This window comes from Poeciliopsis prolifica, unplaced genomic scaffold (genome assembly GCF_027474105.1).
Source record: "Poeciliopsis prolifica strain line A6 unplaced genomic scaffold, Auburn_PproV2 SCAFFOLD098, whole genome shotgun sequence".
Lineage (NCBI taxonomy): Eukaryota > Metazoa > Chordata > Actinopteri > Cyprinodontiformes > Poeciliidae > Poeciliopsis > Poeciliopsis prolifica.
The window spans coordinates 768,373-789,644 of NW_026562473.1; the positions used below are offsets into that span (position 1 = coordinate 768,373).

At 41.1% G+C, this 21,272-nt stretch overlaps 2 protein-coding genes across 4 annotated transcripts; one reads left to right on the forward strand and one right to left on the reverse strand.

Moving 5' to 3' along the window:
- Nucleotides 1-463: 463 nt before the first annotated feature.
- naa15a (N-alpha-acetyltransferase 15, NatA auxiliary subunit a) lies at nucleotides 464-13,124 on the reverse strand. Of its 2 annotated transcripts, XM_055023324.1 has the most exons (21): nucleotides 13,078-13,124; nucleotides 12,922-12,995; nucleotides 12,229-12,313; nucleotides 10,325-10,429; nucleotides 10,059-10,216; nucleotides 9,506-9,640; nucleotides 7,957-8,110; nucleotides 7,747-7,866; nucleotides 6,479-6,574; nucleotides 6,057-6,163; nucleotides 5,851-5,923; nucleotides 5,588-5,757; nucleotides 5,359-5,511; nucleotides 4,477-4,605; nucleotides 4,007-4,220; nucleotides 3,722-3,915; nucleotides 3,515-3,623; nucleotides 2,531-2,629; nucleotides 2,309-2,452; nucleotides 1,167-1,264; nucleotides 464-1,093 (listed from the first exon to the last, which is right to left on the reverse strand). In XM_055023324.1, exons 2-21 carry the CDS (start codon nucleotides 12,973-12,975, stop codon nucleotides 884-886), a joined length of 2,607 nt encoding a protein of 868 aa, XP_054879299.1. In that variant the 5' UTR covers nucleotides 12,976-12,995; nucleotides 13,078-13,124; the 3' UTR covers nucleotides 464-883. The 2 variants fall into 2 exon arrangements, with proteins under 2 accessions (XP_054879299.1, XP_054879298.1); XM_055023323.1 differs by having other exon boundaries at nucleotides 12,922-13,120.
- A 2,703-nt stretch (nucleotides 13,125-15,827) lies between these two features.
- Nucleotides 15,828-19,964, forward strand: ndufc1 (NADH:ubiquinone oxidoreductase subunit C1). 2 transcript variants are annotated; one of them, XM_055023335.1, is made up of 5 exons: nucleotides 15,828-15,965; nucleotides 16,588-16,638; nucleotides 16,772-16,875; nucleotides 19,678-19,753; nucleotides 19,859-19,964. In XM_055023335.1, exons 1-4 carry the CDS (start codon nucleotides 15,920-15,922, stop codon nucleotides 19,735-19,737), a joined length of 261 nt encoding a protein of 86 aa, XP_054879310.1. In that variant the 5' UTR covers nucleotides 15,828-15,919; the 3' UTR covers nucleotides 19,738-19,753; nucleotides 19,859-19,964. The 2 variants fall into 2 exon arrangements, with proteins under 2 accessions (XP_054879310.1, XP_054879309.1); XM_055023334.1 differs by having other exon boundaries at nucleotides 15,830-15,965; nucleotides 19,855-19,964.
- Nucleotides 19,965-21,272: the final 1,308 nt, after the last annotated feature.

The following is a 21,272-nucleotide window of genomic DNA, read 5'->3' on the forward strand; positions in this document are numbered from 1 at the left end:
GTCAAGTATCACAAGCCCTGGGGGATGCAAATCAGCTGCCACCTGTTGTAAAAACCTTGTTGCCATGGTTATGCATTACAACTGAAAGTTAGAATAAAAAGCAGATATCTTTCCATATGCACTGCATCCAGAACCAAAGGGAGTAACTGTCCAAACAAAAAACATGAAACCAAAAACTGATTAACAAAACTAATGCAGCAGAAACACTCTAATATATTCCCACCACTAGAGGTGCTATTCAATTCAGTTTCAGTGCTCACAAATTCACCACTTTGCTTAGAAAAGGCCACAGGTGGTGAGAAGCAGCAGCTGAGGGAACAGGAAGTGAACATTCTGTCCAGCAACATGACTGACTGTTTGGTCTTACTGCTTCCTGTTTCTGCAGGAAGCAGTAAGAATAAGCTGACATGGTCAGCCAGCTTACTCTCCCTAACCTCCCACCACAACACACACACTTGTCACACAAGTTTTGCAAACAGTTTTATTAATTCCTCTGTCAGTTTGTAATATATAAATTACTTTTAAAAACATGAGAAGCAGATGCACCAACAAGAAGGACTTGGCATGAAAACACAGGCGTTCTAGAAAACCTAGAATGTGTTCACCAGGCCGCTCCGGCCCGCCAATGACCACACTTCCCACAATCTTTTGCCTCCCAGTGTAAATATATCAGTTCTTTCCTGATGCCATGAACTGGGCAGAGCCTTTTGTGTTGTTTAAAAAAAAGTCTGATGGTTCTGTTCCCTTTGCCGTCCATCCTCGAGCGCTCAGTCCAGCAGATCAGTGCAATATGTGGGGGTGGAGGATAGGGTGGGGCTGTGGTGGTAAACTAAGGTGTCTGGCAGCACTCCCCCCTTTCATCGCCCCATTCTTCCCCCTCTCCTCATATTTCATGTGCGAGGTCATCATTCTCTCCTGCCGACAGGTCGCCGTTGGCGCTGATTGTGGTGCTGTTGTCTTGGTAACCGGGGGGCATGAAGGCCAGGGAGTAAGGGTAGATCTTGTGGCAGGTGGCACGGTAAGACTCGGCTGTTTTCTGCTGAGCCTCGCCCAGCTGGCCGCTCCTCAGAGCCTCCAGCACCTCAGAGCAGATCTAGGGACAAACACACATCGCTTCTGTTACCATGGCGCTCACTGTGGTGCCCCCCAGTGATCAAACAACTCACCTGGATGCTTCTTCCAGACAGAGGCTCGGCCAGAGCTGTCGCGATCTCACCGGCCATTTTATCAGAGGATGGCTCCAGGTAGACCATCATCTTAGCAGCTGAAGACACAAGGAGACACGGGCCTGAGAGGTGCTTCTGGTGCAAACATTGCATAGAACAGAGTTCAGAACAGATTCAGTTAAATCAGACACATGCTTCTTATTTAAATCGGCCAAAACGTGTTTATCTTCCCCAGGGAAGACTGAAGCGCATGAACAGATGATCAAAAATAGATGAAAAAAAAAAACTAAAAAAAAAAAAGAATATATAGAGGAAACTTTAACATTCATGTTGACACTGAGGACAACAACCTGAATGTAGCTTTCAGTATCAAACTAATTTGGGTTTACTCAAAGCATTCACAGTCTTTGAATGCAGGTCATTTTTTTGCCTCTAAAAAAATGACCTGATTGCACGCTAGAAAAGACTATTGTTGTGTTCAGGTTGAGCTAAAAGGAGTTAGCCTATCAGCAAAACTATTTAAGCCTAAAATAGCATCTCAATGTCAACCATTTAGCTGCAGCAGAGGCTAACGCTAATGTCAGCTTCTACAGTCACATTTCTACAGAAACTCCATGAATGATCAGGAGTTCCTGAAACTCTGGAAGGATTATTGAATAACACTTTGATCCAATCTGATGGTGGAGAAACTTGAATAACAGATTAAAAAGTACAAATATCTTTCTTGCAGAATTTGTATTTGTATTTAGTCAATATTTTAACGGTCATAAAGGGGTTCTGAGTTAAACATGTTTATTTTGTCAAAATGTGGTTTGATTAAAATGCAATAGTGATTAGTTAATTACAGCCCCTTCAACAAACTTTTAATTGAGTCCCACCATCAGCAAAATATTTTTTACAATATGTAAAGACAGGCTACATACAAGAAAGCAGAAACTGTTGCTTTCTTGCAAAGCTGTCTTTAGTAAGTCTGTCTACTGTTCTCAAGTTAGCCTTTAGTTTCCCACGTTTTTACTCATTTTAGCAGTTTTGATTTTGTACAATCCCAATGTTTTCTTGAACTCCACGTGTTTAAATCAATAACTAGAGCTGAGCCAGGAACACGGTGCAGCCTGTAGCTCCTCGCTCTGAGCCGTACCTACCAGCCAGCCGGTGGGGGATGCAGCTGGAGTGTTGGCTCAGGTAGTTCTTGTTGAAGCTCTGAGGGTTGCTGTCTCCAAACAGCCTGGAGATCTCCTGCTGCAGCACAGTCCTCACCACCTCAGCCAGGTCTGCACTCTCACTCACTGCAGGCAGCAAATACTCAGCTTTAGTCACCTCTGGAAGGACTGAGAGCTGAACACAGCCAGCAGTCACTTTCTCACCCTTCTTAAAGAAGCGTACTAAACACTGGTGCAGCCATGGGTTGGAGGGTTCTATGGCCACCGCTCTCTTTACCGACTGCAACATCAGAAGGTACTTCTCTGGGAGGTAAAGAACAGACAGACAAATTATGGTGGAGGATAAAACTTTTGTTTTCTCTACAAAAACAGGCTAGATCAGTTGCTGAGTTTCCATCTAATTATCATACTGATTTTAGACAAACCTTTAAGTTCTATGTACTGGTTTGGAGGAAATCTACCAGGCTATGTCAGATGTTGATGACATGTATGGCTGTAATAAACAGGAAGTTGAGGTAGTAAAATAGGATGGACCACACATGTCAGAAGAAGTCTTTCCCTCTGAACAGGATAGGTTTCACAGACCCAGCAGAGGATGAGAAAATTTGCTACATTGGAACTTATTCTGTAAAAATATTTCAGAAAATCCAAAAACCTGTTTACATTCATGTAATCATAAAAATGTTGCCAAAATAAGAAAATTATTTGAATTCTGCAGTTCCATCAACCTTTTCTAGTGCAACACTTTAACATGTGGATAAACCAGGTTGCAGATCAGTACCGCTCTCTGTTCTCAGACATGTTGGCACAAACTTGCCATGCATTGTTACCTCTGATTCTAATACATCTACTAAACAACTGATCACACGAGAATATATCCTGTAGAACCTCAAAGAGATTTCCCTGAAAAGAATCTGGAATCAGTTCAAAACTGTATCAGCAGGCCAGATTTTTACAAATCCTGCGGATTGCTCATCCAAGTTACACTCAGCAGTGTATAGCTCAGTAAAGGGTCAGTCCATCTACTAGTCCATCTAGTTATTACAGAACAGACTTAGAAAGGTTTAAAGGCTGAATTAATCACAGCAGTCAGACATATTTAAACAGAAATGTCTGACTGCCAATCTGAAGTTGCCTTGAGGCAGCAGATGTGGCTGACCAATCCCATCCTTCCTCTGAGCTGCCAACCTTTCCTGAAGTAGATCTCAAAAGCCAACAGGTGAGTCTCGATCTTGTTGCGCACCAGGTTCTTCAGAGGGATGAGGAACTTGACTGCCTCCTCCAAAGGATTCTCTGGCTGGGGACACACAATCAGAATGAGTTTTTAATCATTTATTTTTAAAGTCCAAAAGTGTTCCTTCAAGTTGACAGAACACAAGAAAGCCCTGAACCCACCTTAGCTAACTTATCTGGTATTAGCTCCTCCTTGGGCCCTCCAATTTCCTCATCATCATCTTCCTTTTTCTTCTTTTGATTCTTTAGTTGCTTCTCCTTCTCTGCATTCTTCTTCTCCTCCTCTAACTGAGCCTTCTTCAGCGCTCTTCGTTGTTTGTTCCGCAGCTTCTTCAGCTCCTTGTCTGTTAGGTTCTCTGCATAAACAGAAAAGTTTCATTTCTAAGTGCTTTTTCCACACCAAGCATGTAGCTCTCTTCTAAAGCCAGAGGAGACACGGCATCATACCTGCATCTGCCTGCCTCTCTTTATTGTCATCGGTCAGTGGTTTGTCATGTAGGTCCAGGTAGATCTGGATGGCAGTGCGAGCAGCTTTGTAATAGAAGGGATGCTGTCGCAGAACATCCTCCAGCTTCAGCAGGTCCACGTAGGAGCGCAGCGTCATCTTCCTCATGCAGTAGGTGTGGAAATCAAACTGGTCGTCTGTGATCTCCACAAAATGCTGAGAGACACAAAGACAGGACAGATTTAGAGTTCCATGAATCCAGGTGGTGCACTGAGAAACCAGAACAATGCAGCAGATTAACACGTTAATCTGCGTATTGAACAATTAACTGTTAATTGTTCAATATGGAAAAAGAAACGATTCTGACTTCAAGAGTAACAGGAACAGCAACCGAGCAAAAATTAAACATGCATGGTGGTTTTAGACTTCTTCACAATAATGGACGCCTGTGATGACAGAGTAACAAACATACCCTCTCTATCTCATGGCACTTCTTCAGGGCCTCACCAAACTTGTTCAGGGCCTTGTAGGCCAAAGCACACTCTGTCTGGAACCACATGCACTGCATCTCATTCAGGTTCTCCACTGCAGATGTACCCTCCTGGAGACAAGATTCACAAACACATGAGGTGAATGAAACCTGTTAGAAGAGCATCAGCCATGAGGCCAGAATAACACTCTGCACCAGAAACAGCTAACAACTAAACTTTAAGGGCCCGTGAGTCAATTCAGTTCAACTCACAATTACTTTATCCCAGAGATATTCAATTTTCAAAGAGTCATTCATTGTGATGGTGACTTGATGGTCAAGAAGATCTTCAATAGCAGACAGTCTTGCTGCAAATCTGAAGAAGCCTCTGACTGAAGTGTGTTTATGTATGACAGTCTCGTGACTACCATGACAGGCTAATAGCTCAATATGGAGGCAGCAGAAACAACTGAACAGCTCTGCTGATACACCTCGTTTGCTTTTGCTGCTCCTTTTAAATATTTGTTTGTTTGTGTGGTTAGAACGTTGAACAGAGAGACAGATTGTTGAGAAGTTTTGTGCTGTATGTATATTATTGGTAACAACTGTTATGACCTGCAAGTTTGAGAAAAACCAGTGGAAATGTGTGATTGTTTTAATGTGTTAATTAGCCATGTGGCATAGAAAAACTTCACATCTATACATTTTAAACCTTTTAGGCAATAAAAATACAAAGTGAATGGGGAAAAAAGGAGTTCAAACAGGTCTTTCTTACTCCAGAGCAGGAGAATAAAGACGATAAAACAACACAAATATGTATTCAAATGAATTCATCACAGTACACCCTCACCACCTTTAGGAAAACAGTGACCAGTGTAAGTGTACCCTTGTAAACTTGGAACACATCTCCTCTGCCTCTTTTATGAGGCCGGCCTTCAGCATGTACTTTGCACACTTGGAGTTGATGAATCGATCAGCAGTGTCCAGCGCCTGGGCCTCGTCCATCCATCGAGCTGCCTCCTTGATGTTGCCTGCATGCTGCAGATCAGGCCAGACAGTTAGAGGAGGTTGTGTCATCTCGGTGCCACGTGTCACTCTGAGTGCTCCGACATACCTTGTAGATCTTAGCCTTGACCAGGAAGAGCTCGATCAGTGTGGGTGTGCTGTCGATGGCCGCGTTGATGTACTCCAGCGCCAGGCTGGCCTTGCCGATGAAATCAAAGTGCTGGGCCAGAAAGTACTGCACCCAGAGGAGGGTGGTCGGAGGCTCCTCCTTCCCATCATCTGCACACACCCGTAACACACACAACTCCTGCATTTAGAGACAGCTAGAATGAAACCAATCAGAATGATGCATTAGGACATCTAAACACTTACCATCTTCACTAAACATTCGACTGCTTTTTAAACAGCTTTCATAGCCAAGTACTAATTCTTCTATTATCGTAACCTGCATGCCCCAAAAGCATAAAAAAAAACAAAAGAAAAACAATGTTAGCTCTACTTAAAATGGAAAAATGAACAAAATACATTAATACAATCATACTCAGACAGAAACTTTCCAGCAGAACGGTTCTGCTAACCTTTTCTTTGTCTGTGTACAAGGATTTGAGTGTGGTGAAGACAGGAGGGCAGCCTTTAGTGAAGTTCATCCTCAGGTAGATGTTCAGACATTCCCGGAACTTCTCCCCTGACCGGCACAACAAACAGGAAGGAGACAGGAATGTGATGCTGGAATGGCAACATGGAGTCATCAGCCCAGAATATCACACTCTGTCTGATTCCCACAAGAGAAGTTCATACTGAGCGTGCAGCCAGGATGTTTGGTTCAACTTAACCACCTGATCCATCTCCTGCTGTTTTCTACCTGAGTACAATACTAATGTAGGGCTGATGATGGTGTCAACAGGGGAGCTGCTGCAGCCATGCTGATATCAGTACAACCCAAGGGCTGAGCTAAGAGTGCTAATGGATCAGTGTCTAGCAGCAGGCTGCCTGAATTTACCTGTGAGGAAGTTAAGAGGCAGCCTTCGAGGAACCAGACCCCTGGGAAACTTCATCCAGGACTCCTCATAGATCTTCTGGTGCTCTTCTACACTGCCTGAAGACACACACAGAGACGCATAATGCTAACGCCGTTTGATCTTTAGAGTTGTTTTTGTTCATATTAAAATGCTTCTAACACTGCACAGAAGGTAGTTTTCATGCAAGAAACACACTAAGAGGATTTATCTTAAATTGTAAGGAAACATCAAAATATAACATATGGAAGACAATACATTGGAATACAATACAGTTTTCAGGGTTAGCTTGAGAAAACCTACTAAAGGCCTGTAGGTTTCTTTATTTTTTTTCACTTCACTTAAATCCATATTTAGGTATCTGCCAGTCGGTAAGCTATGCAATACTGGTCACATTTAAAAGTAAAATCAATGAAAAGAGATATCTAAATTGAACTATGAGTAAGTTTGTCTGCTTAACTAAATATTCTGATGGTACGACATTAAATTATTTACAGTAGTTACCATTCTTGTTTTTCTAAATCTTGCTGTTTGTTTGCAACGTGATGCAGTGTTTTGATTTGCTGGTTGTGATTGAAAAGTCACAACCAGCATTCAGATGATAATGATGATTGGCTGGTGATGACACCAACCTAAACGTGTGTGAAATGAAAATGCATAACATACACATTACTGTTTGTTCGCAATGTTATATCCGCTCACATAGGTGGCACAAACAGAACGTCATATGCAGAAGGTTGCTTTTATGACATGCTGACATCCAGGCTAACTAGCACTCTGCCTCTGCCAGTCAGCAGCAGCTCTGGTAACGTAAACAATGTTGGCCTGGTGATGCCGGCTGACCCAGTGGTGAGATGGGTATTATAGCAGCTGGAGGGATGTGAGATATGATGTGAACATAATCCCAAGTCACAGATTTAGGATTCAGAATAGAAGATCTGTAAAGAGTAGAGAGGTCTGGGGTAACTGGCTCATAATTGAACTAGGACAATTTTCAGCTTGATTGCATATGTGACCTCGTGTGCCTGTAAGACATCCTCTCTAACTGCAGAGCAAAAGAGGGCAGTGGCTGACTTTCAGACCTTGGTAGAGGAAAATAAGATCAGTTTTACATGTAAGTATTGGCCAATCCCCAATCTCCCAGACTGAAGGAAATCACAGCCGATTCATCAGTGCCCCTCAGTACACAATTATCCATGCAGAGAAGTTTTCATTGTAATGGAAATTAATTCTTGCTATATGTTGTGTGCACCTGGTTTCAAGGCGCTCTCCAGGCCCTTGTAGTAGGCCCAGTTCTCTGGGTTCCTCTCCAGAAGTCTTGTGTAGATCTCTGAAGCTTCCTCTGGTCTCTCCAGCTTCAACAGAAGCTCTCCTACAAACACACACGTTCACGCTGCAGAGCTGTGCATTAAGAGCCTCAGCAGCCTTCAGATGGGTTCCCCTGCAGAGGCAGTGTGCTCACCTCTGGTCTCCTCCACAGCCATCTTGTCACACATCTGCTTCTCATAGCTGTTCAGGTGGTCCAGCGCCTCTTTGTGCCGGCCAGCCTCCCTCAGAATCTGGTTCTGATACAGCAGCAGCTCACTATACTCATAGTCCACCTTGTCTGGAGACGTCTGGACACCAAACACACACACACACACGCATACACAGAGGGCACACACACACACACACAGGGGAACTTTTTCAGCCTATATTGAACCTCCTGATCGCTGGTTATGATAGTGATAACACTGTCTGGGATCATTGCTGTAGCAGTTTTCTGACAACATGTCTGCCTGGTAACCTTAGCTGCATAACAAATGTGCTTCTAACCACCAGGAGGTAAAGATACAGGATAGCTTTGAGCAGTAATGATTCAACCTGTCAATCCATTAGAACACCCTAGAGATGATTTAGAGTTGAGCCTGATGCTTCTCACCCACATCAGTGTCTGACTTTTGTTGAGGCGCTTACCAAGGTCAAATACACACATATGCTTCTACACACATTATACTCTCATACTTTCACACAAAGGCCTTTGTATTTGTAACAGATACAGAAACTGAATCATCTCCTCACTCCCATCTCCAAGGAAATAGCGTTTTAGGTGACGCAGGACATCGGATGACCACTGGGCGTGTTCTTAGATCATAAGCAACAAATCTTCCTGTTTTTAAACACTTTCTGTATAGACTCGGGGCCCTTTGGTTTCACTTCTAGTCTGTGATGGTAAGCGTCTCTTTTTTAGCGCTAAAAAAGAATAAAAAACGTAAAGTCTGATTGCTTTGTGTTGGCTGATTTGCTGCTCGTGCGCTTGCACGTTTTTGGTCTATCAGGTTTAGAATACATGATGGTTTTTCACAACACTTTACAAATAGGGTTCCAGATGAACTAGACCCAGAAACACTGGTAAACCATGTGGAAATGTACAAGAGCAAGTAAAGTGACTGTTCAGTCAACCTTTCAGAACTAAACTTTAGGGATGAAACAGTTATTGAAATAATATTCAACTAATTTAGTAATCAAATAATCATTAACTGGAGCACACAGACTAAGAAAGGCTGTTTGCAGAAAGAACAACATGCGAATCCAAAATCTACAACAATATGCGTTTCATTTAATATAACAAAACATTATTTGTCTGTAAATATGTTCTACTCAGAACTCCTTTAGCTTCACCTGTGTCAGATTGTAGAGAAAAATCTTCAATTAATCACCTTGTGCTATCCAAATATTAATCAATTAATCCATAATCAACAGATTAGCTGTCGTATTGATGTTCAGTCCAGTGGAGAGGACTGAACATCAATACAGTCCTTTCCGCTGTATATGATCCAGTGTTATTAACTCTTGGGCAATAAAATGTTTGTTTTCTTAAATTAAAAACAGAAATTATTTATTTGATGTTGTACAAAATAGGTATGTGGTTTAATAATAATTATCAAAGTAAATCCTCCATCTGCTCTGCAGTCAGTCATTATAATGATTTTTACTTCAGCTGTCCAGCAGCTCATTCAGCCCTAGCATACCTGCTGGGTTTTCCGGAATTCCTCCACAATCTTTGCCGCCATCTCAAAGTCTTCCAAGAGGTGATAAGCGACAGCATAGCCAATCCATGAGGCCCGCTGGCCAGGACGCAGCTGCAGCAGCTGGTAGCGGGTCTCCTACAGAGAGACAAAGGGGGTCACCGAATCATGCTCCTGCTGGGCTGACCAACCAGGCCACCCTACCTGCTGGGTCCTGGAGTTCTCTGTTTGTAGTCTCTCCATGTGACCATTCTCCTGCAGCTGATTGTTTGACTTGAACTGTCTGACTGGAGAGCTCTGTCATTGGCTGACTTTAAATATTTAACAGTCAGTTTGAAGTAGATTAGGCACTATCCACTGCTGAGCTTCTCACATGAACCTTGTTCCTGCAGGTATGAGACTCTGCACAGTGTGTGTGTGTGTGTGTGTGTGTGTGTGTGTGTGTGTGTGTGTGTGTGTGTGTGTGTGTGTGTGTGTGTGTGTGTGTGTGTGTGTGGGTGTGTGTGCGTGCGTGTGGGCGTGTGTGTGCGTGTGGGGGCGGGGGCGTCTCTCTCACCCTGTAGCCCTCCAGGTCCCTCATCTGAATCTGCAGCAGGGACAGGTCTCTGAGGATCTGCAGGTTGTCCTTGTCCCACTTCAGAGCGTTGCGGTAACACTTGATGGCCTCATCATATTTCTTATCAGAACGCTGCAGCAGGCCATAGACGTGCCAGCCTGGAAGGAGTCTGAGTTCAGGAACAGCACTGATCAGGACTGAGCCCTGGTGAGCGTTAGTCAGTCAGAGGAGAGCAGGCACACTGGGGACAGCAGGGTGAAGGATACAGACATGGCTCTTCAGGTCGTTGCGTAGGCCTCGTCTCACCAGCTCGTAGGCGTCCTCCTTCTTGCCAAGGCAGTTGAGGGTTAACCCCTTCATGGCCAGCGTCTCTGCAGCCCAGAGTCAACCAGAGGCAGCATTCATATCACAGGGGTAGAGAAATGGCCCAAACAATCTTATTGAAGCACAATTCAGTCTGTCAACTACAGTTTAAATTAACCAGCAGACGACATCTGATATTACCATGACAACAGCTAAATGAATTGGCCCATAGCCCCTCAGCAACACTACACATGGTGAAATAAGATTTGATTTGGTGGAGTCCAGCCATGCTTTCATAGCCAAGTATTAATTCACGTATTCACGTTTGTGGTATGTATGCCCGTAAAACAACATCATGAAGCAACAGCGACAGAAGAGAGAACTGAACTTTAAACTGAACTCTGAATATCTGAACAAACTAAAATGAATTGACTGCTCTGGTGGTCTGTTACCATGACGGCAGCAGTTCACAGGTCTGATGCAGTGTGTGGTCCAAACATCCATTAACCTCCATGGAAATAAAAAGAAGGAAATTTATGAAATAAGCTAGTTTGCCTCATCTCATCTCCCTTTGGTAATCTGTCTGGGATTTCGCCCATTTACTAATATTTCTACAGTAGAGTTCCTACTGACCAGTTAGTGAACAGAAGGAGAAGTGAGCATTGTTGTTGATTTTCTGGCAGCAGAGGACGTGAAGAAAGCCGTTCAGTCCGTGTTGGACAAATTTCCACATATCAGATTAACATTAAGAGCTGACAAGTTCATTGTCAGCTCTTCTCTCTTCAATGAAGAATGGTTGTTTACGACACAAGTAATTTCCAGTAAGCTTCAGCGTGTCAAGCTGCCACATTACATAAATCATGGCCAAACGTTAGAAAGTGGGAAAAATGTAGATCTTTAACACAGTCCACGTTTCCAAGAAGCAAACCCTTCACAACAGTCAAGGGTCCCGACCCTCTAAACGAAGCAAAGTGTAGAACAAGGTGTCAACCAGGCTAGTAATAAGCTGATTTTTTCTGATTTAAGTTTAATATTTATCTTAGTAGGGTTGCACTGATTACAGTTTTCTAACTGATTTTGTTTTTTTATAACCAACACTGTCAGGTGTTAAAAGGTCACAACACACTTTCAATGTATATAGTGACAAAGGTGCTAAGTTAACAGTGGCATGATCTGATGGGCAGGTCTGTGTAAGCCTCTAACAGCAGAGCTGCAGATTTTCAGACCTTTGGGGGCAGATGAGATCAGCCATCAATCTTATCCTACTACTATAGCTCTCATGTCAGACACGAATACACAGCAGGTTACCTTCTGGAGAGATGCTTTATGTGTGGAAAAAGCCCTGACTCCAAGCTATTCCACACATTATTTTGGCTTTCTGTTCCCTTCACATGTCCCTCATTCTGTATTCCTTTAAACAGCTTCCATCATGATGTGCAGGTGGATGAGATCAAAGTAGGAAGTGTTTTACACTGATAGAAAATTACAGCATGAACATCTGTCCCTTCAGCCTGGGTCTTTCAGAAAGTAGACCCAGGCTGGATCTTCTTTCTGAAAGACAACATTTCTACTAGCAGTGCCACTGTACGACCGAGTCTCATAGTTATTAAAAAACCACACACAAATAGACACAAAGGCATAATAAACTATCAAAGGCTTTTAAAAACAGGGTGGATTCTCCAGGATCCATCTGTGGTTTATTTTGGCTGCCGGAGAGAAAGAAACTTTCAGGAAGGCTGACGGAAGAACAACATTTGTTTAGTCTTTTAGTATGTGACACCTGTCATGGAACATGACTTTGCAACTGTTAAAAACTTTAAGACAATCTCAGAGTTAAATGGAAAAGAAAGAAGAGGGTCTCAATTACCTCCATGCTCTGCAAATTTGGGGTTGCTCAGGATCTGTTTGCAGAACTTCAGCCCGTTTCTGTACTGTTTGTGTTCGTAACACCTCTGGAAGGAGAGAGAGAAAAGAATCACAGCATGCCACCATGACAGTTCAGTCAGAGCTAAACCGTTCCAGGAGTTTTCCTCCAGCTGTTACTGACGGGAACAGTCCTCATCCTGATGGGACCGAGATGTCAGCACATCTGGAGCAACGGTCCAGCTCTGCTGTTGAGTTTTAATTAAACTCTAAACTGTTTCTTACTACTGGTAAAGGGAAGTGTATCCAGTTGGAGATGAACTTAACTGACTTCACTTCTCTGTGACAACAGTGCTAAACAGAACCACAACACCCCTGTGCTCTTCAGCGACTCTCACGACTCAACAATCCAACTTTAGGCAGACAAACTGCCGCAGGTTTCCTCTTCAACTTGGGCATGGCTGTCATGTGTCAACTATTCATTGATACGCTTCGGCTCTGTTGACAGGTCAAAAGACATCTGCAGCATCCCAGAATAACCATCCAGCGGTGCTGTTTCTCTCCTGCTCTATCACAGCTGATGATTAACAACACAGGCTTCATAATTGCTGGGCTCGTGATGAGTTAGCTACCTGCTTTATGTGTGCTACAACGGGCCACTGCTTAGCACTGCAATAAGCTAACACAAAGTGCTTACCAAAATTCTTTTGAAGAGAGCATTCTCTTTCTGCGGCAGAGTCACTGAGGGCATGGCGGTGGTTTCCTACTCCACTGTTGGTTTGCACATGAACGAAACTCCTTTAGAAACAGAGATACTGGACTTTATCGGGACCTTCAGGCACCTCTTTCTCACGTGTTTAAGCCGAGGCCCCCCTTCCGAGCAAAATGGCCGCTACGCTTCTCCTCCGGGTCATGTTGAATTCCTGAGTTCATTCCTTACAAGCTAGCCGGTGTGAAGCCTGAGTGTAAGAGATGATGAGCGGCAAAACGAAAAGTTTCTAGATTATACATTCGGCAAAAAATAAAGAAATAATAATAATAATAATAATAATAATAATAATAATAATAATAATAATAATAATAATAATAATAATACATTATATAAATATATTAACAACACATTATACATATATATTTATAGAGTCTGGGATGTATCTGCAGAGTTATCGGAATTATTTATTACATTTAAAACAGCCGTTTCTCTTTGGCATCGACAGAATCCCATTTTGTTCACATTAACAGTGTGGTTTATGCGGTCGTCGTTGTTAGCAGAGTGTGCTTCGCATATGTCTGTGTTGATAGTCTGATGGAAATTCAATGCAAACTCCACCTGCCCGGCGCGCCTCTCTTCAGGCCGACTGTTAAATAGTGCGCACCCACTGTCAAACGACCGGCTAGCATTCTATAGTAGCAACGGTCCGTGGACGCACAGGAAAGACTTCAGTCTGAGCCTGAACAAATTCTGCTGGACATATTTATATGGGGGAATTTTTTCTGCCATAATCCAAGAGCACATATGTTTATTGCTTCAAGCAGAGACTAAGTGTGAGCGGGAGGAGACGTTTTGTGTACAATCACTACAAGTTTTGAGAAGTAAGACATGAAGTCCTGTTCAAGAACACTGAACATGTGTGTTCTCGGATTAAGGCAGGAAAATTCCTCCATACTTCTTCAGGTGGCGCTGTTTCGCCTTTAACAACAGGAATATATTTACAAACAGGAATATGCTTTGGTTGAGATTGCACAGATAGTCTGTTGAAATAAGAGTAGCAGTTCTTAAACATATTTTTTCTGAAGTAAAAGTAAAACGTAGCCATCCAAGAAATTACTCAGGTAAGAGTAAAAAAAAGTAGACTGCATACTGAATGTATTGAGCTTTGGTCACATGATCAATCATTTAATATTTTAAAATTACATAATCAGACCAAAATATAAAGTTAAGTGGATTTTTGTGGGGAATTTTAAACTGATGAAATTCTTACAAAACCTGCAGGTTTTTTAGTGTGTGTGTGTGTGTGTGTGTGTGTGTGTGTGTGTGTGTGTGTGTGTGTGTGTGTGTGTGTGTGTGTGTGTGTGTGTGTGTGTGCGTGCGTGCGTGCGTGCGTGTGTGTGTGTGTGTGTGTGTGTGTGTGTGTGTGCGTGCATGCGTGTGTGTGAGTGTGTGCGCGCGGGCGTCCGTGTTAGGTGAATTTTGGTTAAAACATATCTGTCCTTCATTCAGTGAAGTTACTCACAGTGGGTAGAAAATCCAGAAATTTTACTCAAGTAAGAGTAGTGATACTTATAAAATTACTCAAGTAAAAATAAAAAATTCAGCATAGTAAAATAATCCTGAAAGAGCTTTTTTAAAAAATAAAAAAACAGTTACAAGTTCAGTTAATGTAACTAGTTGCGACCCAACTCTGATGTTAGTCAAACACTATATTTATATAGTGTTTATTTATATATTGTTTATATCTCTGCAGAGTGATTGGTTTTAAATATGTAGCAGAGAGAAAGGCGTGAAATAACGGTTTACTTGAGGATACGTCACTTCTGATAACAGCCATCACAAGCAGTGATTAACTGTTTTGATGCGTCTCAACAGCGCCTCCTAAAGTTAAAATAGCTGTACTACACTGGCACGATAACGTTCCTGCTCATATTTTAAAAACTCCGTAGCGTGCCGCTCCGAAAAACGATGAAGTTTTATGACACTTAATTCCCTCAAAAGCACATTTCATTCGCACATTTCATTCGTAGTACAATTAAAATCTACTTTACAATGTTTCAATTTACATTACTTTACGATTATGTCAAATAATCATGTTAACAGACAAGATATATTAAGACTAAATACTTTTTACAGTCAACACACCTTTTGACTCTTCGGAGAGTCTGTCAGTATGAAACAATGTTTCTTGCTCTGTGAAAAACAAAGTGCCGGACCAACTACTGTAATAACTGTTGTGTATCTTACTAACAGCTATATTTGGGAGAAAACAAACTATCTGTTATTCAGCACCACTAGACAGAAAGTGCTAAATCCAAAATTAAACGCATACAGCTCAAAGCAGAAGTTAAAATTACTGGCAAAACCAAACACTTTCACATTTTCTATAATAAAAGCACTCCAAAGCATTCCAAAGATTTTGTGTTATTAATATTAAACATGAAAAGAAAGACAAATGAACCTTTCTCTTACTCTGTTTTTCCCTTTAACAAATGAATATTTTGTCATATTTTGTGTTTTGGAACGTACGAAGCTCCGATTGCCAAATTATATTTTAAATTATGCACAGTGCCAGGAGGATAAAATAGTTGCCACTATTAATTGTTTCTTATATGTTCAAGTGTTTACTGTTCCTTGTTTTTCTCAAAATAACCTGAAAGAAAGTTACTTTAAAAAAACAAACGCAAAAGCATTATGTTGGAAATAAAATATTTAATTCCGCAATGAATATTTTATTTTCCTCCTTTTATTTATTTATTTATTTATTTTTTAAATGTCAGCAATACCAAACAAGATATTTCAAATCTTAATTGAACTTTTCCCCAGCTTGTTCGAGTTCTCGGCGCTCTGTAAGCCAGGCCTTCGAGGCTGTTCTCGGCGCTCTGTTAGTCAGGCCTTCCAGGCTGTGAAATCAATCGCAGTCCACAGTCAGTGTCAGGCAGGCGGCATTAAACGCATCACCGCGGCAGCTGTCAGTGCTAAAATGACGTTCAGCCGCTTGTTATCCCGAGTTGTTCTCATTAACAGGGGTGAGTTAGTTACAGCGTGCCCTTTAAGAATGTTTGAAGTTTAATGTGGCTATTCTTAATTAAAACACCGAGGTTGTTTTCCTACCTGACCTTAGCGTAGCATTAGCATTAGCGCAACATTTTCTCACAGGGAACTTCTTTTCTCACTGCAAAGATTAGAATTTAGTGGTAACCGTGACGCATTTATTGTAGCCAGTTTAACCTCCAGATCATGGAAATCCCTGTCCCATTGTTTCAATCTTATCACAGCTGCCCTTTCATTTCATTTGCTGTCATGTCTGCTGGCTTAGAGAAAGATTTACTAACAGAATCTACTGATCAGGATGTATTGTGTTATTAATGAATTGGTTATAGTTCATTAACTGAACTTTAGTTGAATTCTGATTGTATTTTATGAACTGATTTAGAGATGGAATATACATCCACATTTGATTGCGCACATATAAACACACACAATTTAAGTTTAAATCTTATTAAAATAAATTAACTGGCAACAACAAATAATTTTATTACACTATGCACTGATCTCCTTCACATTGTTCAGAACTGACTTGGTTCTACTCTGATTTATTATTTATCCAGTCTATTTTTACTAACATTTTAAATGCTGTATTTTTAACAGTGGTCAAAACAAAGGTCAGACCAACCCCCCCGCACCTCCCCTCCCATTCAGGTTGTTTCTGTGTTTACACTTCTTTTAAAAATGTCTTGCTTTCATTGTCCCCAAATCTTTTTTCTTGTGCTATCGTCCTGTTTCACGGTAGTGTTTATTGTTCATTAAAAAGAGTGTGTTTGAATTCTTTCAGGCGGATCCAGATCAGCCTTCACTAGCTCCAAGACGGACACAACCAAACCCAACTGGCTAAAAGTGGGTCTTGCGTTTGGAACGTCGGCTTTTTTCTGGGGGCTGGTGAGCACCAATGTTTGTGCACTAAGAGACATAAGTTGACATGGCAGCTACATGATGGTGTCTGTAGATGAGAATGAGTCGGGTCATAAAGTGATGTACATGTAGGGGTGCACCGATAAAATCTGCTCTGATTTCTTTAATTTTAGGAGATCCGTGATTGGCCAATACTTGGATATGAAACTGATCTCAACTCTCTTTGCAATCAGAGAATTTCAGACCTTTGCTGCAGAAATTCTTTTGGAATCTTGGTCAGATCAGTCTGTGCCTTGGTACAGGTCTGTCTCTGAGTTCCTGGGGCAGTTCCTTACACCTCATGATTCTCATTTGCTCTGACCTGCACAGTGAGCTGTGAGCTCTTATATAGACAAGTGTATCCCTTTCCTAATCAAGTCCAATCAGTTTAATTAATCACAGCTGGACTCCAATGAAGGAGTCGAACCATCTGATTACTTTGCATAATAAGGAGGATGAGAGGAAATGGACAGCATGAGAGTTAAATATGAGTGTCACAGCAAAGTCTTTGAATACTTATGACCAGTGTTGTATAGTAATGAAGTAAAAATACTTCACTGCTTTACTTAAGTATATTTTGGAGTACTTCATACTTTCCTCGAGTAAGAAAATTTCTGATAACTTTCACTTTTCCTTCACTACATTTCCGAACTTAATTGCATACTTTTACTCCGATACATTTTCAACGTGTGGTTTAGTTACTCGTTACAAAAAAGCGAAAGAGAAACACAAATGTTTTGACCCCACCTACTGATTGACAGCAACAAAGCCTGCTTGCCTGGGCTTGTTCATCACCACCAATAGGACGCACATGTTTCGCACCTCCCCACCTTTATTGGGGAAGGTGGTGCTGATTGGTTAGACTGTTTGCTAACCAATCAGCAAACAGTCTGATTGGTTAGTGCTCCGTTTGTGTAGGTTTGTGCCGTTAAAATTTTTGTTTGTGCAGCTTTGGTTTCCGAGATATTAAAAATTATTTTTTAGGTCATCCAGAGTTACCATCCCCCCATTTTGCTCCAAAACAAACCAAAGTGGGCTGGTTTGTTAGTGCTCCGTTTGTGCAGGTTTGTGCCGTCAAAACAAACGCAGCAAAGTTGTTTTCAATTTGGATTTTGGCTATTCCAATATCTGGTGTGAGCGGCGTCTAGCTCAAGGTTGATCCGATTCATGAACGCTAATTTCGGCCAGCCGTTCTCTAGGTCTCCCCCTTCCTCAAGGTGTCAGAGTTTCACTCAGGGAGAGTCAACAAATTTTACATCCAAACTCTCCTGAGAAACTAATGGAAATACATGTCTTGCCTTGTGACCAACTGACACAAAATTCATGCTGTTACACGAGACACACTGTTCTCTAGTGAATTTTTAGTCATACTCAATATTTTCAATAATTGTAATCTTAAAAAGTATATATTTTGGATGGCCTAAAAAATCATTTTTAATATCTCGGAAACCAAAGCTGCACAAACGAACATTTTAATGGCACAAACGGAGCACAAACCAATCAGACTATTTGCTGGATTATTTGAGTAGGTGGGGTGTCAGCTTCACGGAGGTCTGTTTTGCTGCTCCCATTAAACACCAAGTTAACAAAAAAGCTCTCCCTCTTCAGATACCAAATAAGCTCCATTTCCCTCCCAATTCTTTTTTTTCTTTTGCATAATGACCAGTTGTGTGCACCTATAGTTTGTGAAGTAGAGTAATCGTAACGACTTTTTTTCTTCATGTTGGACGCATTTTGGCCACTATTTATTTTTCTCATTTTCAGCACTGACCTTACTTAAAGGAAAAACTTAAGGCTTACAAAAACTTTGTATTTTCTGTCCCGGAGAGTCCTAAGAAGCTGGTTCAGTTGTAAAGCAGGTTAAGTTAACCTTGTGGTTTAGGTAAAGCACCTAATTTTCTTAACTACATGATGCCTGCAGGTTTATCTATTAGCAGGTTTAATTTTGCCTGCACTTGGTTGTGTACATTATTTTAAGTGTATTTGACAAGTTTACCAAATATAAAAAATGTCATTCAAACTGCATTTGCCTTGTTTACTTTTTACTTGTACTTTTCATTACATTACTTGAGTACATCCATTTTTACAGTAATTTCCATACTTAAGTACAAGACGTTTCAGGTACTTTAATACTTTAACTCAAGTAACATTTCAGTCAGTGACTTTGACTTTTACCAAAGTCATATTTTGGAGAGGCATCTATACTTTTACTTGACTCTGAGACTTCAGTACTTTATACAACACTGCTTATGACCATGTGATAGTTCAGATTTTATTTTTTGATAAATTTGAAAATATGTCTACATTAGTTATTTTCTGTCAAGATTGGATGCTTAGTGTACATTCATGATAAATAATGTGAATAAACAAGAGTGAATAATTGAAAGGGGTCTGAATACTTTCTGTACTCACTGTAAGTGGGAGCCTCGACAGACCCGCCCACCAGGACACGTCTGCATCTATGTGGTTAGCAGCAGTTGCGCCACTGTTGCTAACTTGACATTATATTTAGAGACTTGTCAGATAAAAACATCTTTATCTGCAAAATTTATAATCATCAGGTCAGGCTGTCTAAAGAGTGGTGATTGGTCAGAAGACTGCAATTGGTGCACCCCCAGTGGACTTCATCACAAATCTTACAACTTCCTGGATGTTAATGTGTTTTCAAAAGAAAAAATCCTGGCATTGCAAAAAAAGAGAAAAGTTACATGTAGGGATGAATCTCTGAAGATGAAGGAATCTGGGAAGTGTTTATTTCTCAGAGAATGACTTTGTGTCTTTCATCTGCAGCTCTTCAAACAGCATAGCACAGATGTTCACGAGTACGAAGTGAAAAAAGGCCTTCAGTGATCTCCTCAGAAGGCAGGTGAGCATGGTGTGAATGCTGCTGTTTATGATTTATATCAGTATGAAGACCTCTGGTTGCAGTGAAAGGAATCCTGATGTGTTGTTTCTCTTCTCTTACAGGAAGCGTTTGGATCCGCTCTGTTGGAAACATCTGCTTCAGTTCCATGTAACCCCCCAACCTGAACTCTTTAAAATACAATGAAATAAGATAAATAAATGTGATGTGTGAACTGTGGAGTCCTGATTACTTTGCATATGTAATTAAGAAGGCTTTGACTGACACTAGGACATTATGCTTGTATTCACTGTTATATTTCTATTTATCAACTTTACACTCTTATTACTGTCCTGTTTTAAAGGCCACAGTCATGTTCGTGATGATGCATGCTGGGAGCTTTTATCTGAACGAAGATTTTATCTGATGTAATTCATTTCACAGTTACTTAAAATGAGAGTGGAGAGCAAAGTGGATCAACAAAGTATTGACTCAGTGGGGATGAATTAAAATTCACTTGGCACCTTTTAGATTTTGAACAACACTGAAAAACCACCACCTGTCACTTGTATTTACAGTTGTGTGCCTGTGAGTTGGTTGTCACACAAAATTGATCTAAAGTATTGTTTGTGGTTCTTATGGTACAAAACATGAAAACCCTGCAAATGTTTGATTTTTCCTTGTTGACAGCTATTGTTGACATTTCATGTATGAAACTGTCATCCAAAATGAAAACAAGATTCAAGTCTCCGCTTTGACTTCATCGACTTCAACATGAGCTTAAAAGCTGACAAATAAATGATCTCCACATGCTTCTTTTGGGCATCTGGCTCTATGAGTTAAAGGCGGTGAATAGTGCCAGTGTGAGGTACTAATCAGGTAGTAATCTCCAAGCTTCAGATTCAACAGACAGTATGGAGGCAGGCCATAAAGCAGATTGTAGAAGATCTACTCTGTCTTGTTTTGAAAAATTAAGGTTTGGAGAGATTTGATGTCATCAACCTTCAGAGAACATGTTTCTATAGAGCATGAAGGATACAAGGACGGTCAAATTCCTTTTCAGAAATATATTTCTTCTTTCTTTTCAGTTTTTCTTTTTCTCCTGCCCTTATTCAGGGCCACAACATTGAGGGCCACTCTATCAATGGAGACAGACATTAACCGGCTGAAGTGAGACCTGACAATGGAGAAAACTCATATTGTCCAGTGGTGGTCCATCCACTGGACAATAGTGGTCCAAATCATACAGTACAAAATGCTCAAAATACAAAACCAGGTTCACAACTCATGAAGTTTGGGTTGTAATTCCATTTCAGTCAAACATAAAAATTAATCCAGATACTTGAAATATTTCACAGTGAAGTGAAACCATAATGTATTTAGCGTTCACCTTTTTTTTTTTTTACCTGAATTACTAAAATAATCTAATATCTTCCTGGTTTACTTTGAGATACTTTTTTAAAGCACTCCTCTGGGCCCCCAATTGAATAGAGTGCTCCAGGTTCGGAAGCACCCCTCATATATCTCTTCCCTCCTCTGTCAT

Bases quoted from the DNA above. Each gene is read 5' to 3' on its own strand.
- naa15a (XM_055023324.1), bottom strand. From the start codon at position 12,975: ATGCCCTCAGTGACTCTGCCGCAGAAAGAGAATGCTCTCTTCAAAAGA. The intron at 8,111-9,505 runs GTATGCTAGGGC...TTTGGTGTCCAG, and splicing joins AATTCCGGAAAACCCAGCAG to ACGTCTCCAGACAAGGTGGA. The intron at 3,624-3,721 runs GTGGGTTCAGGG...GTGTGTCCCCAG, and splicing joins TACCAGATAAGTTAGCTAAG to CCAGAGAATCCTTTGGAGGA.
- ndufc1 (XM_055023335.1), top strand. From the start codon at position 15,920: ATGACGTTCAGCCGCTTGTTATCCCGAGTTGTTCTCATTAACAGGG. The intron at 16,639-16,771 runs GTTGTTTCTGTG...GAATTCTTTCAG, and splicing joins GCACCTCCCCTCCCATTCAG to GCGGATCCAGATCAGCCTTC. The intron at 16,876-19,677 runs GTGAGCACCAAT...TTTCATCTGCAG, and splicing joins CGGCTTTTTTCTGGGGGCTG to CTCTTCAAACAGCATAGCAC.